At 38.0% G+C, this 18269-nt stretch overlaps 1 protein-coding gene across 1 annotated transcript; it reads left to right on the top strand.

The window, feature by feature from the left end:
• The first annotated feature begins 472 nt into the window (after nucleotides 1-472).
• Nucleotides 473-17876, top strand: KLRG1 (killer cell lectin like receptor G1). Its single transcript, XM_045554373.1, has 5 exons — nucleotides 473-649; nucleotides 4550-4654; nucleotides 6484-6653; nucleotides 16812-16912; nucleotides 17261-17876. Exons 1-5 carry the CDS (start codon nucleotides 568-570, stop codon nucleotides 17370-17372), a joined length of 570 nt encoding a protein of 189 aa, XP_045410329.1. The 5' UTR covers nucleotides 473-567; the 3' UTR covers nucleotides 17373-17876.
• Nucleotides 17877-18269: the final 393 nt, after the last annotated feature.

Here is an 18269-nt window from a genome sequence, read left to right as displayed (position 1 = left end):
TGGGACAATGTTTTGGGGAAGACATGGATATGTCATGCTCACAAAACGTATCTGGGCAAGAGTCTCTTCCTCCTGGGATTCCAGGCACGTGTAGCCTGCAGTCTGTTTCTTTCTTGCCTGTCACTACCCAGCAGGTCCAAGAAATGGTGAAATCAGTCCCATTTGGCACACATGCATTTTTTCAGAAGGAAACAAAGCAGAGACAAAACTCTGAGATGAAATCATAGCTAGGAACCACTCTCAGTTTTACTCTAGTTTACATAATCAAAATTGTTGGGCCTAAGAGCAATTTTTCCTTGCCCAACAGAATTAGGTGAGATGGAGATTCAATTTAATATATATTTAATGAATATCCAGAGAATGTAGTGGGACAAAAAAATTAACAATTTGAATATTAATTTCTATAGGCAGCCCCAGAATTTGAATCATTTCCTGGAAAATTGCTTCTGTTTTTGTCAAGTTTCCTGCTAGCAGTTTAGAGATTGGGCTGTTTACTCACTGGTACATGTCTCTCCACACTTCTATGATTTAACTCTCTCAACTGAATGTGACAGATATTAGACAGAGATGACTGACAGTGTTATTTATTCCATGTTAGAGTTTCCTACTGCAAGCCAAGCCCAGAATGACTACAGACCACAGCAAGAAGGTGAGTTACCCAACTTAGTCTGGAAGACTATACACATGGTGACCATAGGGTAAGGATAGATGGGGAGGAGAATGACTTTGGAGTAGAGGGTGCAGAAAAATCAAGGACAGTTGGATTATCCTTGATTCAGTTTGAAGTCTGGAGTTGGACTCCAGAAAATGAAAATTTTGAAAATTTTGAAAATTTTGGTCTATGGTACAGAAACTGATCTTAGGTCTCAGGTAAATTCTTTTCTAACCTTTCACTTCTATGATCCCATCTAAGAAAACCCAAGCTAGGGCAATGCTGTTATTTTTGATTGCTTCTGAACTAAAGCAAGAATATTGTTGGGAGAATTTTATCTCTTTAGTTATGTTTGGAATAACTTTGGACCAGCCGTTTAAATCTAGGTTATCGCTATTTTTCTGACTATGAAATGAGGAGGACACCAATAATTTTGCTACTGGGTAATAGTAAGATTTTGTCAGGAAAGAAACTGACTCACATAACTGGGGTTTTTACCTCACAATGTTGCACCAGAATGGGGACGGGTGGAAGAAAAGGTGTGAAGAACACTACAGATAAGTAGTCCCTGTGAAACTTTGGGGATTTGATGGTAAACAAACCATTTTTACATAACGCCTTGAGAGAATATTATCTGAGACAGACAGATAATAGTATAAATGTCAAAATTAATATTTGATTTTATATTTTAGGTAGTAAACTCTTAGAAAGTATATTCTTTATTGTAGCTCCACAAGCTTTCTCTCGTTTTGCTACATAGTCTTATTATTATAGTTTTTTAATGTTGTCCTTTGAAAGCATGGCCATAATATGCTAAAACATTCTAGTATACTTGGGCATTTAGATTTATTTTTATTACTGTAAATTATACAGAGTGGCACATCTTTATTTGTGTAGTTTTTCCTTCCTTTGAATTAAATCTGTGCTAATTTCTAAAGAATAGAATATTAAATCAAAAGGAATAAATATCTTAAAGTATAATTTCAAGGTCACACAACTGATGATAAGTTGGAATGTAATAGTTGGGACTAGTAAGAGGCTCTAAATATGTATATATGTAAAGGAAATTTGAAAAGTTTATTTTACTCACTTTCTTGAATTGGATGGTAGTTTCACAAATACAATTATGTTTTGATATTTTTTTTCATTTAGCATAGCATCTAAAATGAACATGTGTCTATTTTGTTTAATGTTCTTCTGTAGTAAAAATGTCTTTTTTTCTGATCACTAGAAATCTAGTGTTTTTAGATTCATCAGTACAAATACTTATCACACAGTTTTCTTTCCTTATAAAGGGATCTCTCACTATAGTGTTTTTTCTTTTACAAAGTTCAGAATATTTTATAGATACAAACACATACATACAGAATAATTTATCTAAAATGTAAGTAGGAAAATGAGGCCCAAATAGGTAAAATTAATTTCCTTATTAAAAATTGCCAAAGGAGTCAGAATTAGAACTTAAATATATTGCTTTACAGATTTTTATTCATTACATATAATTTCTACACTATCAGACTATGAGATACCTGCAATTTTAACACATTGACTGCCATGTGAGTAGTATTTAACTCAGGCTAATTTTGAGCCCAGGGCCATGTGAAGCAAAACCGTGCAGTCGGTTTGTGAAAATCTTACTTGTTGATATTCTTATTGTTACAATTAATATTGACAATTTAATTCTAAAAACATGGATTGCATTGAATGTAACTCACACATAGAAAGCAATAAAAAATAATTTCGAAAGGTTCATTTTGTTTTAATAAAATACTGTGGTCCCAGGGAAATTTTTTTTTTTCTTGTGTGGCAGTCAATGTATTAAAATAAGGGTTTGGGGAAAATACTTCCATGTTTCAAATTTAAAAAATAGAATTCTTAGATGTAGATTGTATGAACATAGTTAATATGAAGTGTCCCATCCTTAAATATGACATCAACCTAGACACATTGCTCTTCCAATTAACAGTTCTCAAAGCACTTGTGAGATGTAGGTTTTTTTTTTATTTTCATTTAAATTTTTGTATTTAAATTTTAAATAGGTGATACATTCCCGTGGTTCAAAATTCAAAAGGTACAAAAGAAAATGTGATAAAAAGGCTTCCTCCTATCTTGTCCCCCGTGACCTCTTTCCTCTCCTCTGTTCTGCGGGATGTTTCTTTCCCTTAACTATATATCCTGAAAATTATTTCCTATCAGTAAAAGAAATAGTATGTCTTTATCCCTTTGTTAGAAGCTGCATATTCACTTTATAAATATATCAAAATGTATTTGTTCTTTTTTTATTTTTATTTTTTGAGACAGGGTCTTGCTATGTCACCCAGGCTAGAGTGCAGTGGTGTCATCATAGCTCACAGCAACCTCAGACTTGTGGGTTCAAGTGATCCTCCTGCCTCAGCCTCCCCAGTAGCTGTGACTACAGGTGCAGTGTGCGACTATGCCTGGCTTTTTTTTCTATTTTTTGTGGAGCCAGGGTCTTACTCTTGCTCAGGCTGGTCTTGAATTCCTGGCCTCAAGCTATATTCCCGCCTCGCCTTGGCCTCCCAAAGTGCTAGGATTGCAGGCACACACCACTGCGCCCACCCTGACTGTTCTTTTATTGACAGACATTTCGGTTGTATTCAATCTTTTCTTCTTACAAATATTGCTGCCATGAATAGCCTTATAAATATGACATTTTGCACATATGTAGGTATCTGTAGGAAAAAATTCTCAAAGAGATATTTCTGGTTCAAAGTGTAAAATGCTTTTGAGATTTTGGTAGATATTGCCATAGTGTCCTCCAAAGACTTTCTTACCAGCAAAGTATGAGACCATGTAAGCCAAATTTCAAAGGGAAAAAAGTATTCTTGGACTTGATAAATATGGTATGTATAGTATGTTCCTTGATGTAGGCGTCAGTGGTTACCTTAGACTTTAAGCAAGTTCCCGACAGACTAGAAAAGGAATGTTTATGGCCTGGGTCTCAGTTCGCACCAGGCCAAATTGCTTTAAAATCCTAGATATGCTTTCCTGACTTTCTCTTTTCTTTTAACGTTGTTTTTTTTTCCTTTTTTAAAAATTTCAGCATATTATGGGAGTACAAATGTTTAGGTAACATATATTGCCCTTGCGCCGCCCCCCCCATCAGAGCTTCAAGTGTGTCCATCCCCCAGATGGTGCAGTGAGCATTGCACTCGTTATGTATGTATACACCCATCCCCTCCTCCCCATTCCCATCTGCCCGATGCCTGATGAATGTTATTCCTATATGTGCACTTAGGTGTTGATCAGTGAAACCAATTTGATGGTAAGTACATGTGGTGCTTGTTTTTCCATTCTTGGGATACTTCACTTAATAGAATGGGTTCCAGCTCTACCCAGGAAAATACAAGAGGTGCTATATCACCATTGTTTCTTGTAGCTGAATAGTACTCCACGATATACATATGCCACATTTTATTAATCCACTCATGGATTGATGGCCACTTGGGTTGTTTCCACATCTTGTGCTACTATAAACATTCAAGTGCAGATGCCTTTTTTGTAGAATGTCTTTTGTTGTTTTGAGTAGATGCCCGGTAATGGAACTGCTGGACCAAATGGTAGATCTACTTGTATCTCTTGGAGGTATCTCCATATTACTTTCCACAGAGGTTGTACTAGTTTGCAGTCCCACCAGCAGTGTATGAGTGTTCATATCTCTCCACGTCCACACCAACATTTATTGTTTTGGGACTTTTTGATAAAGGCCATTCTCATTGGAGATAAGTGATATCTCATTGTGGTTTTGATTTGCATTTCTCTGATGATTAGAGGTGTTGAGCATTTTTTCATGATTTTTGGCCAGACCTACAAAGAAGAACTGGTGCCTAACCTTTCTTCTGACTCCAGATTTTGCTTTGGATTCTGTTGTTTCAGCTTCTTCTTCCAGGCTCTCTCCTTCTTGCCGTGTGGCAATAGCTTTGGGGCTACTGACTGCAATTCTTACAAGTTTGCTGCTATACCAATGGATTCGGGGCCAGGGTAAGTGCTAACTTAAACCAAAATTAGTCTTTCATTTTATTCATTTTATATTATAAAAGCAATATAACACAATAGGACATTTGAAATATTAAAATTAATCCAGACAAAATAAATCACCACCTGTTTACAGCTATTTCCTAGGTACAGCCTCCTAATCTTTGACCGCTTGCAGTTGTGCAAGTATTTGTTTCTTAACAGGACTGCAAAGTCCTCTTAAAACCTCTCCAACCTTTTTTTTTCAAAGCAAGGCTGTGAATAGTTCTGATCATAGAATGCTTATAAATTTGCATATTGCTTTTTCATTTTATATTGTCATAAACATTTCTACTTACTACCATATTTATTGTGATAACTAAATTATAATATTAATGTTGTTTAGCATGTCACATAATAGATACATCATAATTTAATTAAACCCATTCTGATTTTTTTTTTTGGCCATTTGGGTGCTTTCACATTTTTTAAAACTACCTTTTCTATGTTTAGTTCTTCTAGGTCCTTAAATCTGGGGACCCAGAGAGCTGTCAGTTTATAGTTTCACAATCTAGAGTCCTAATTTAGGTTTGTGTTATTGGGGGATAATGGTGACAGATTATATGGAATTGATTCCTCAGGAAAAGGAAAGTTCACCCCAGCATCTCTACCTCAGACCCATGTTTTGCCTTTGACAGGAAGAGACTCCCAGGGAAGCTGGGAATTTCCAAGGTGCCAACTTATCAGCTTGATCTCCAGAATCCTATACTGGTCCCAGGCCAGGCCTGCCCACAAAAAAGTTATCTAATCTTTATATGGAAAGGACTGTTTTTTTTTTTTTGGAGACAGTCTCACTCAGTCGCCTGGGCTAGAGTACAGTGCGTCATCATAGCTCACTGTAACCTCAAACCACTGGGCTCAAGCAATTCTCCTGCCTCAGCCTCCTGAGTAGCTGGGACTATAGGCACATGCCATTATGCCCAGCTAATTTTTTCTATTTTTAGTAGAGACAGGGTCTTGCTCTTGCTTAGGCTGGTCTTGAACTCCTGAGCTCAAGGGGTCCTCCTGACCCGGCCTCCCAGAGTGTTAGGATTATAGGCATGAGCTACTGCGCCCGGCCCAGTTCTGGTGTTAATTTTGACAGAACTATAAACCAGCCATTTTGAAGGAATGAGGATCTCCTGTATTTGAAACAGCTCAGTTAGGAGAATTCTATCACTTTTCCCTTCAGCATTTGATATGCTTTTCTGTTGGAAAATCTTTTCTTTTTTTAAAAAAATTGAGTTAAATTCTTCTTGCTGAAGTGTTTTTTATCCAGTTTCCAATGGTGCTAGACAATGAAATCTGTGATAATAAAATGACAAAAATCTTTCATTCTAGTTAAATTTGCTTTTTCTAGTTTTTTTTCCTTTTATTATGCACCATTATGGGGTATCAGGTTGAGGTTGGGCATTCTGAATAATTCTGCCTGATTTAAGCATGTATAGGCAGTACACAGACACATCACACACATGCACAGCTACTTTGGTATGTGTACGTCACATGTGCATAGAGATGTCCAGCATGAGTACTGTGCTCTCTCCACAGTCCTCAGCAGACTGTTCCACATTTTCTTCCCTGCTCCTTTAGTCATAGTCACATCCTTGCTTAGTGGAATGCACACTAGCAGCGATGGAATTGGACATTGGGAGGCATTCAGTTTGAGACTGTGCATTGTTACGCATTTCTGTAACACTTAATCTGAAAGGTGGTGGGGCAGGGAAGGCCTGGGACTGCCATGGTCCGCTTTATCTCCCATTTCATTTCTAAGACTGAGTGGTCTACAAAGATGTGATGCAGGTCCTCTTCCTTTCTAGGCTCCACCGACTCCACTTGTACCAGCTGCCCTAGCTGCCCAGACCTCTGGATGAGGTATGGTAGCCACTGTTATTATTTCTCAGTGGAGAAAAAGGACTGGATGTCTAGTCGGGAATTCTGCTTGGCCAAAGATGCACATCTCCTTATGTTTACGGACACCCAGGAAATGGTAAAGACAAACATTTAAAAAATGTAGGTTTTTTTTTTTTTGGTGAATGCTGTTCACATGTATTATGTATCCTATTTTGAGGCACAAAAGGAGTCTGTGGTTTTTGGGGACACTGTATTCTTCCCTTTCCCGCTGCTTCTCTCTGCCTTCTTCCCTCTCCTTCCCCTCACCTTGCCCTTGTGCTTCCTGACCTAACAAACCTCAGTCACAGCAACCCAGATGCTTGCATAGGCAGGTATGTGTGTGTCGAAGGTGGGAGGATGATGAGTATTATAGAGAGAAATTAGACCTGAAATACAGGTCTAATTAAAAGAAGTATTAGGTCCAGCAACATCCAGATCCAACAAGAGGCAGCAGATTCCTATACAGTGGAACTTGAGAGGGAGGGGAAGACAGAGATCTCAGGGACAAAGTGATCATGGCAAGGACTGAAATGCCTACTTTTAAAATGTTTTCCCTTAATTCACTGAAATCCAATAAGTTCTTGGGTGGAAAACAATTTCCAGAAAGTTGAGATACAAGAAGGAAAAACAGTGTTCATGTGCGTGCGTAGGTATGATCTTAAACACCTTGCAGAGCTCAGCTGATGGGGCTCCACTTCCTGCAGTCCTCTCACATCCTTCCTGTCTACCCGGAAGTCTCTTTTAGGAGAACTCTGTTAGAGCATCTCAAGGCAATAGAAGGAATTGACATTCTGAGTTAACCTAGTACAAACATTAATCAAATTCTAATTTGTCAACATAAATAAGATGTATGAAGAATAAGAAATCCCAGTTTGGTTTTTAATACTAATTTAATGCCTATTTTTATGTTTTAATATTGTTTTCTATTTTCTTTTTTGAGTAGAATCAAGTCACAGAGAACAATTTATTAAGAATTCAAGGCCGGGTGCAGTAGCTCATGCCTATAATTCCAGCACTTTGGCAGGCTGAGGTGGGAGGATTGCTTGAGGTCAGGGGTTCAAGACCAACCCAGGCAATATAGCAAATCCCATCTCTAAAAAAAATAAAATTAGCCAGACGTGGTGGTGAACACCGGTAGTCCCAGCTACTCGGGAGGCTAAGGTGGGAGGATCACTTGAGCCCAGACGGTGAAGGTTGCAGTGAGCTATGATCAAGCCACTACATGGTCAATGGAGTGAAAAAAAAAAAAGTTCAAGTATATTAACATCCCTTTGAGAAATCCAAAGAGTTGATTACTCCAAAGCAGTTGGGTAAAATGTATAGTTCCTAAATTTTATAACTATATATAGAAAAGATTAAAGTATATAGATTCTTGTTTCCTGTTAAAGGAATACTTACTCCTTTGAAATTCTAGATAGCATCTAAAGTCTAAATCATTCCACATCTACAGCTGACTTTTCTTTTATGCCTTCCTTAAGCTGGGTGGTAGAATGCATTAAGGTCTGCTCTTTAGACATGAGATCTTGGTTTTACAGCCCTTGGTAATAATAGCCTTGCTTTCTGGACTTTGTTGTTGCAACTCGTATTCTCATTCTGACACAGCTGCTCTGAGGACTTGGGCTGACTAAAGTCAATAGCAGAAGTGAGCAACGAGCTCAAAACATTGCTGGGCAAAACGGATAGGAGCAGTGAGTCATAACGCAAGGCACTGCCACGGAAAACGGTGCTGTCGCAGCTACCATACGTTACACGGCATGATGGTGAGAGATGAGGACGGAAAGCACTAAGGCACAGAATATCTGGGATTTGGGGATATTTCTGTTTCTCTGAGGCACCCAGAGGAAGGGAGGGGTATCAGGTGGATTTTGTCCTTCCTTTCGTTCCTTACATTCCCTGGATCCTGCATCGAGTGTTGAGTAAACTGAACAGAGTTACAACAGCTACATTTCCAAAATGAGTTTATTTTCTCCTAAGGCCCCTTGGTTCAAGCCAGTACTGGAGAAGGTAAAATATCCTTGCTAGATTTAATAGCAACCACGGGTAAGTGTTGCTTCTGACATTCTTATGGACTCTTGTTTGGTTCTTTGGCTTAATTCTTTTTCTTGCTCCAGTTTTTGTCAGATTCTGTAGAACCAAATTGACTTATATATGATCTGCGGAGTCTCTTGTACTAATATTATTTTTATTCTTTTTAAAGCAAGATTTACATACTATTTTGAGGCATATGTGATATCACTAATTTTTATACTGGGGTCTGAGCGGCTACCAAATGAGCATATGAAAAAAAAAGTGCTCTACGGATTTATTAAAACTGAAGTTTTTCAAACTGGCATTCCATTAGTAGAGGATACTGCTAGAGAATTAGGTTACTCTATGTAGAGTCTACAAGCCTGTAAAAATATTCCTCTCATGCTGTTAAATAGTCATCTTTCAGCAGTATACACAAATATAATCCACCTCCTGTCTTAGCTCACTTATAGTAAAGTGTACAGTAAGTTACCATGTATCGAGCACCTGCTATGTGCCAGGTTTTTTATTTATATAACTCTTAATCTTCACAGCAATCTGCAAAAGTGAATTCAATGCCTCCATTTTATTGATGAATAAATAAAACTAATGAACAAATCCAAGGCTACAAATCTGGCAGAGCCAAATTTTAAATGTCACATCAACTCACCTTCAAAGCCATGTATAGCATTATTGTATTTGACAGCTTCTAGAATCCATCGTGTGCATGTTGAGAAACAAGGTAACTCTTTCTATTAATTGTCTTCTGGTGCCTTTTCTTTTCTGCACATGTTTAAAAAATTCTTTGAATTTGAAATATAGAATGTACATTATATGGCCCCTGAGATTTAAATATATTTAAAATAGCAAGACACTTACTTATGATCACTTTTTCTATCTTGGACATCAAGATTATTTTTGATAGAGAAAATAAAAACAATTAAATTGAAATCGCTCTGTTATTTTCTCAGTTTTGTATTTCTGTATGGCATCTGCCCTTTGTTTCTCTTGTTCTTTGAATGTATCTTTAGATATATTCAAACTCTTGATTTTTCTTGCCCAGTTCCCCACACTCTCTTTCTGATCCCTGCAAGCTTGAACCCAACCTGGGGCCTTGACTATTCCCAGGCACTGATAAAGGTATCTGGGTCCTTGCCCAAAACATTGAAAGAAACTGGCCTCAGCTCTGAGCCAAATTCCTTAAATCTTCCTATAAACTCCATACCCTGAGCCCCTCACTAGGGACACACCTAGGTAGAACACCCCTTTTCTCTTACTGTTCCTCACCAGGATTGCTGCAGCCCTCTCTGTAAGTTCCCCAAATAAATGCTTTGGCCTGATCACCCTGACGTTTAGCGCTTCTTTCTTTGGAATCCCAACTGGCCCCATCACAGGATGGTTCGGGGCACTCCCTTGTGGGAACTCCTTGGTGATTCCAGGCTCTGGTTTGGCAGGAGTAAACAGAGGCATATTGTTTACAAATACATTTATCCTATGTTTCCAGGCTTTCTGGAAACCCTGTATTTTATGTTCTGCTTTTATCATATAGCACTATTTCATTCCTGTTTTTTCTAAGTGTTAAATTATTCCAGGTAATTTTTTAAAATTGTAAAAATTTGCATTTTATTATTTTAAAAATTCTGTATTATTCAATTGTTTAGATCTTTTCATATTCTTAGATAAAATTCTGCTATTTCCAATTGTCATGAGCCATGAGCATATTCATATGAAATATTTTTCATGGGGTCATGTTTTTAGGTTATATGCTCTAAAATGAAGTTAGCTAATCAAAAGTTATGATTTAGTAGTTTTGATATATTATTAGTTTTTCTTGGTAGGAGTTGAAATAACTTAGAGACATTTTATAAACTGTATTTATTTTGGAAGTTTAAGGAGTATGCTTTGTGCCTTAATAACATTTTAATTTCAATTTAAAAATATTACCTACAAAAGTGTGTGTGTGTAAGGTATAACTATGACCTAAAAAAGCGAAAAAGGAAAAGGGAAGAAAAAATATACCTGATTTCCTTTGTTTGGGGTCTGTCTTCACTTTGCTTTTAGGTTTCGTATTTTTTCTCACTAAAGTACAAGCAAACATGACAAACTCTAAAGTGACCTAATACCTAAAGGCTCTAGTTCACACCCTCTCTGGGTGACAAGAGTTCTGAGTTAATGCCCTTATTTATACATTCATTCAGCTTCTACAGTTGTACACACACACACACACACACACACACACGTACACACACATATTATCCATGAGTACATAGAATGCTAATTGCACTCTGGTTCTAAAAGCCTCTTCCAAGTGGGAAAGTTTTCTTATTTATTTATTTATAACCACTAGACCACCAGGGATAAGTGGTTTTCACATAAAGATGCTGTAATAAACATTTTCAACATTCAACCTCACCAGTGAGAAGAAGTAGCAAAAATGACTGACTGATCAAGTGACAGAACTGTGTGGGTCTTGAGAGTAGTCAGTGAGCACAGGATTGGACTTGTAAGTGGGCATCACCTAATCCCAGCTCTTCTGACTGTAACTGAAGTTTTTGAGCAAATCTTCATCCATTTTTGTGCTTCATTAGCTGCTATTCTTCCTCTTGAAGGAAAAAGAAATGAACTATTTTTCTTATAATTCCAGTGGAGAAATGAGGAAACACTCATTTCTTTCTTTTTTAAATTTATTAATAAATTTTAATTTATATATATTTTGCATTTACCCTTATTTACAAATTTTGGTTGAAATATACTCAACTTCTGTATACTTTGAATGCAGTAGCATTTTATTTTTGAATCTTTTAGGTCATGATGACTATCATTAGGACACACATTTTGTGAAATTTTTTTTGGATCATTCACTTTTTTCTAACTTAAATAATCCTTTAAGGTGGTTAAGAAATGCCTGAGAGGTTTCAAGCTGTCATGAAAATCACAATGCCATTGCATCTATCTTACCCTTCCTTTACTCCTCGTTCTACCTCCCTATCCCCCAGCATGCACAGTGAAGTGCTCCACAGGGAGAAAGTAAAAAAGGCAGACAGTTTGCGTTTAGAAGATTTTAGCCTCTTCTGGTATAATACCTGAATCTATATTCTTTATTTCTATAAATATTTATTGAATGTAATTTATATATATTTAAATTTCAAAATATTACAGGGATACAAATGCTGAGGTTACATACATTGCCTTTGCACTGCCCGAGTCAGAGCTGCAAGCATGCCCACCCTCAGATAGTGTGTACCGCACCTATTAGGTGTGAATTTACCCATCTCCTTCTTCCCCTCCCTTCTGACCAACATAGATAGTTTTTAATTTATTTCAAAATATTAAGGAAGTACAAATATTTTTGTTATATGGATCACTTATGTACTGCTTGAGTCATGGCTGTAAGAGTGTCCATCACCCGAATAGTGTTCATTGTACCTGTTAAGTAGATTTTTGCCCTTCCCCTCCTCCCCCCTCCTCCTGCTTGATTTCCAATGAGTTTTACTGCCCCCATGCACATGTGTGCTTGTCCAATTTAATAGCGAGTACATGTGATGTTTGTTTTTCCATTCTTAAGATACTTCACTTAGGACAATTGTCTCCAGTTCCATCCGAACTGCTGCAAAAGGCACTAATTCATTTTTTCTTATGGCTGAGTAGAATTCCATGGTATGCATATACCACATTTTGTTAATCCACCCATGAATTGATGGGCACTCGGGTTGATTCCACATCTTTGCAATTGTGAATTGTGTTGCAATAAACATTCAAGTGCAGGTGTGTTTTGATAAAATGACTTCTTTTCCTTTGGGTAGATACCCAGTAGAACATAATTTTATGTATTTTTCTGGGTGCTAGGGATACAATAGTAAGCAAGAGTTCTTGCTCTTATGGTGCTTACATTAAATTATTTTTATAAATATATTAAATAATACATTTAGATTCATTAATTTATTTAAGACTATTTTTGATTTAATTTTATTAATATTTTTAAAATTGACAAATAATAATTGTACATATACAGACATATCTCTAAAGGAAAGGAATCAATAGTATGTCAAAGAGATATCTGCATCCCATGTTTATTGCAGCACTATTCACAATAGCCAAGATATGGAATCAACCTAAGTGTCCATCAATGGATGAATGGATAAAGAAAATGTGATACATGTATGCAATGGAATACTATTCAGCCATATAAAAGAATGCAATCTTGTCATTTCAGCCTGGAGGACATTGTGTTGAGTAAAATAAGGCAGGCACAGAAAGATAAATACTGCACGCTCTCAATTATACGTGGAAGCTAAAAAACTTGATCTCATAGATGTAGAGAGTAGAATAGTGGTTACCAGAGCGGGGGAAAGGGGAGGTGGGAGGGGGATAGAGAGAGGTTGGTTAAGGGTTACAAAATTACAGATAGATAGGAGGAATAAGTTCTAGTGTTCTGTAGCACTATAGGGTGACTACAGTTAGTGATGATTTACTGTAGAGTTTCAAATAGCTAGAAGAGAGGATTTTGAATGTTTTCAACACAAAAAAATAGTAAATGTTTGAGGTGATGGATGTGCTAATTATTCTGATTTGATTATTGCACATTGTACAAGTGTTACATGTGCTTGCATTTTAGTCAGAAGAGATAGACAACAAGAAAGTAAACAAATTATTAATAACATGGTGATATGTGCTTGAAGAAAATGAAACAGTATAACATAATAGTGAATGTGGGTGCTACTTTAAATTGATCGATTAAGACAGGCCTCTCTGAGGAAGCAGCATTTGAGTTGAGCTCTCGACCTGAATGACAGCCATGTAAAAATCTAGGGGAAGGGTGTTCAAGGTAGAGGGAAAAGCTATGCAAACACCCCAAACAAGAGTAACCTTGGCATGTTAAAGGAACAGATGAAGACTCATGTGACCGGAACCTAGTGAGTAAATAATTTTAGTTTTTTTCTATGCAAAAAGTGAAACTATTTGAGGCATTAATCAGGGGGCACAGAGTGACTTGTTTATTACTAGAAGGGGAGAGGCTGTAATGCAAAAACTTAGCACTGGGAAAGAAAACTTGCATGATTATTTGTTAGGGAGTAAGTCTTGGGTAAGTCTTTCCTACCTTTCAAGGTTGTCAAGAATTTTATAACTGGAAAGAATACTAGACAATATCTAAGCTAAATCCTCATGTTTCCAAACCCAGAAAAGTGTCCAGGCTAGGTTCTCTCACTCACTGCACAAAGAGCCAATTATTGAGACAATGAGGATTGCCAAAGAAGAAAGGAATTTTGATGCAAAAGATGTCTGTCAGGAGAATGGGAGTCGTAAATCTGTCTCCCCAACTGACTAAGGACAAGGGCTATTATAGTGGGTTGTGGATGGCAGGTCAGACGGCTTGGGATTTGAAGCCATAGTGTCTTCAGGTGGTCTGATTTAGGAATCAGCTCTTGGTGACGGATGGTGAGTCCCGCAGAAGGGCTAGTTAAGTCTGGTTGTTAGGCTTGACCGGTAAAGTCTGAGGGAACAAAAAATAACTTAGGGAGGGAGTCATTTTGCAAGGCTGATTACACTTGTAAAGAAACTAAAGCTCAGCTAAATTAAGCAACTTTGTCATCAGACAGCAGCAACAGAGTTAGTGGGGGACTCCAGTACTTTGCTTTTTTCCCCTAAACAAACTTTTTTTTTTTTTTTGTTGAGACAGAGTCTCACTTTGTTGCCCGGGCTAGAGTGAGTGCCGTGGCATCAGCCTAGCTCACAGCAACCTCAAACCCCTGGGCTTAAGCGATCCTCCTGCCTCAGCCTCCCAAGTAGCTGGGACTACAGACATGCGCCATCACGCCCGGCTAATTTTTTTCTATATATATATGTTTTAGTAGGCCAGATAATTTCTTTCTATTTTTTTTAGTAGAGATGGGGTCTCACTCTTGCTGAGGCTGGTCTCAAACTCCGGACCTCAAGCAATCCACCCGCCTCGGCCTCCCAGAGTGCTAGGATTACAGACGTGAGCCACCGCGCCTGGCCTTAAACAAACTTTTAATCTGGTATTTTATTTTTGTTTTGTCTTCCTAAATGCTGCACTGAATATCTGGTATTTCCAATGAAATTAGGAATGCATACAAAGGGATTTTGTAAACCTTAAGGTATGATATAATAGTTGTTTTCAGGACACTCTGCCTTGAGAGAACAAAGTTATCATAGGAGACAGAATACTTGGGAAGGAAGCACTGATAAACAAGTTGTACTGATTTTTCAAATGTGTCACCTAGACGCTACCACAACCATGTGTCCTGAATGGAAACTAGAACTGAAACCCAAGTGAAGAGAAAATAGAGGTTATTCTGACCATTGGAAATAGCACAAAAGACTCATTCTACCTCCCCTAGCATCTTTACTGGGAGTACAAGGAGGCTTTATGCCTCTCTTGACTTTAGAAGAGAAACTCTTTATTCATGCTGGTGAAGGGTTCAAGTAGGTAAAGGGAAACAGTTCTAAGAGCAGGGCCCTTGAAATTCTTACTCTTTAGTAACCATCTTCCAGGAGTGGAATAAAAATGACATCAAAATGGGACAGCTGGTAGTATCATAATAACCATAGCGAGCTGAAATTTTACTACTTTCTTGCTATTTTCTGGATAAAAAAAACAGATTTTCTTCCAAAGGTATTCAACTAACCCAGCTGTCATTAGAAAATATTGAAAGTGTAATTATTAATTAGTTACACTGGTGTGAAATCTTATAACAAAATTAATCTTTTTTGGATTTATCCTTATTTTATTTCATTCATAGAAGCAATTCCTTCAGTATATAAACTTCTTTTGAATGGCAGATGGTACAGATCAAAGCATCTTTTATCTGTGTTCTATTAGGTAGCATGGCACACATAAGTGGTATAGCCAATTTAACTTTACCTTAAGCTTGTTCCCTTAAGAACTGTTTCTTTTTCTTATCATATACAAGATTGATGAGCACTTGGAAAATGAGAGTTTAGTGGGAAAAAGCCAAGTCTATTGCTACAGGCTTAATAATATTTGATGTATTCAACGATGATGAGAAAGACGACTGCTTCTGCAGCAGCATTTAGCTTCTTTCTTTTGAAATTATCTGAATACCTGTCAGATGCTCCCTCTAAACATGGAGGAAGTTGCAATGGAAGGTAGAGATGTAATATCTTATTTGTCACACGCCAAAGATGTTCATGTCCTAATCCTTAGAACCTATAAATATGTCACCTTATATGACAAAAGAAATTTTGTAGATATGATTAAGTTGGAGATGGAAAGACTATGCTGTGTTGTCCAGGTGGGTCCAGCGTGATCATGAGTGTCCTTATAAAAGGGAGGCAGCAGAGTCAAAGGAGATGTGACAAGCAGAGGTTGGAATGATACACTTTAAAGGTGGAGGAGGAAGCCACAGACCAAGGAATGTAGGTGGTCTCTGGAAGCCAGAAACGTCAAGGAAATGGATTCTCCTATGAAGTCTCCAGAAGGAAAATAGTCCCACCAACAGCTTGATTCTAGGCTTCTGACCTCCATAACTTTAAGAAAATACAGATATGTCATTTTAAGTCACTAGGTTTGTGGGAGGTAATTTGTTATAGCAGTGACAGGAGACTGATATACCACTCTGTTTTTTTTTTCTTGCTTACTGTTTGCATAGTATATGTTTTTTTGAATTCAGTTGTAGACAGAAAAGTTAATTCTAAGAAGCTGCTCCTCTCTATGATCAACAACTCTCTAGAATTAGAAATCAAAAGAGATATTAGTTATTTGGAGTGGGTGATTGTCTTAGTCAGTTTGGCTTGTCCTAACAAAATGCCATAGAGTGGGTGGCTTAAACAACACATTTATTGCTCACAATTCTGGAGGCTGGGAAGTCCAAGATTAAGGTGCCGACAGATTCGGTTCCTGGTGAGGGCCCCCTTCTGGCTTGCAGACGGTTGCCTTCCTGTTGTGTCCTCACCTGCGGGGTGGGTGGGGTGGGAGGAAGAGAGAGAGAGAAAATTCTCTGGTCTCTTCTCCTTCTTATAAGGACACTAATCCTGTCATGAGGGCTTAGCCCTCATGACCTCATCTTTGCCTAATTACCTCTTAAATGCTCCTCCTTCAGATATCATAGCATTGAGGGTTAGGGCTTCAACATATGAATTTTTTTGGGGAACACAAATATTTATTCTTAACAGTGGTGATGAGGGAGTTGTTTGACCATGACACTGGGTCTCTCTTTTGGTTTTCTGCATCTTTATGACCTTTCATCATTTTCAATCTCTCCCTTAGAGCCTGCTCAAAGATTTCATCAATAAAGACTTTCACTGGATTGGCCTGAGGAACAGTTCTGGCTGGAGGTGGGAAGATGGATCAACTCTAAACTCCTCAAGGTAAGAAGCTTCAAAGGAGTACCAGGGTGGGGTTCGGGGGAGGGGGGAGAGAGAGAGAGAAGGAAAGAAACATTATGTCACTTGTGGTATAGATCAAGAATAGCAGATGGAGAGGAGAGAAAGAGTGAAAAAGAGGAAATAGGGGAAAAGGAAGGAAATTAAAAGTGTGCAAGGGAAAAAAAAAAGGACGACACTTTGTATTCTTCTGCTGTTTTGGGAGACTGTTCCTCAGAGCCTGAACAGAGAGAAAGCATTTGCTTAGTTTTTAGCCCTTCATGCACTTCAACATTTCAACTCCTTTACTGTGCATGCCACCTTACAGTGATTGGCTTTTCTGATTTCTTACAGGATTGTTTCTAATAGCTTTGTACAGAAATGTGGTACCATCAGCAAAGATGGTCTCCAAGCCTCTAGCTGTGAAGTTCCTTTACTGTGGATCTGTAAGAAGGTCAGACTTTGATGGACAGACACTGTGTTCTGACCCTCAGACCTGTCATGTGTCCCTAAAAAGAGGGACCTGGCCACTGGGTGTTGAGACAGCCATGAGTATATACTTAGCAAATGCTGAACTTTCTCAGATATGGCATTAGAGGTAAGATTAATGCAGCCTCCTAGGGACTGATGCTTTGCTAATAGATTATCTCTGAGAATATTTGGATATTATGTTAACAATTGAAAGCCCAGATCTAGGCATATTTGTGAAATGAAGTTTGTTTTTAGTATTTCTGTCTAATAACTAATGCTGCCTCCCTGATCCCTACTCCCACCATTCCTGTCAAAAATATGCCTTTTCTATGTTACATTCTGAGATAATCTGATGAAATCTGTGCAAATATATACTATTGTTGATGTACTTAGATGGGTTTCATGTGTACTGATGGTTAACATGTTACTTCTGCTGATGATATATTTTTGTCCTAACAGTGACCCTTTGCAGATCAATCTTTATTTTAAAGAAATTATGTTAGGCCAGGCATGGTGGCTCATGCCTATAATCCTAGTACTCTGGGAGGCCAAGGCGGGAGGATTGATTGAGCTCAGGAGTTTGAGACCAGCCTGAACAAGAGTGAGACCCAGTCTCTACTAAAATAGAAAAATTAGTCAGGTGTTGTCCTCATTCCTGTAGTCCCAGCTACTTGGGAGGCTGAGGCAAGAAGATCGCTTGAGCCCAGGAATTTGAGGTTGCAGTGAGCTATGATGACACCACTGCACTCTACCCAGCGTGACAGAGCAAGACTTTGCCTCAAAAAAAAAATGCTAATGGTGAGAATATGAATTGTGAGAAGTGGGTGAGGGCAGGGTAGTGCTTCCTGCTTCTCAGCCCTTCACACTTATATGAACACCTGGACTTGATTGT

Source organism: Lemur catta, chromosome 6 (assembly GCF_020740605.2).
Source record: "Lemur catta isolate mLemCat1 chromosome 6, mLemCat1.pri, whole genome shotgun sequence".
Classification (NCBI taxonomy): domain Eukaryota; kingdom Metazoa; phylum Chordata; class Mammalia; order Primates; family Lemuridae; genus Lemur; species Lemur catta.
Note: the sequence above shows the minus strand (reverse complement) of the source record. Positions and strands in the feature narration are given on the sequence as shown.

What these genes read in the sequence shown, in the direction of transcription:
- KLRG1 (XM_045554373.1), top strand. Translation starts at nt 568, where the DNA reads ATGACTGACAGTGTTATTTATTCCATGTTAGAGTTTCCTACTGCAAGC. An exon ending in TTACGGACACCCAGGAAATG is followed by an intron (nt 6,654 to 16,811) that starts GTAAAGACAAAC and finishes TCTCTCCCTTAG; the next exon opens with AGCCTGCTCAAAGATTTCAT. An exon ending in TCAACTCTAAACTCCTCAAG is followed by an intron (nt 16,913 to 17,260) that starts GTAAGAAGCTTC and finishes GATTTCTTACAG; the next exon opens with GATTGTTTCTAATAGCTTTG.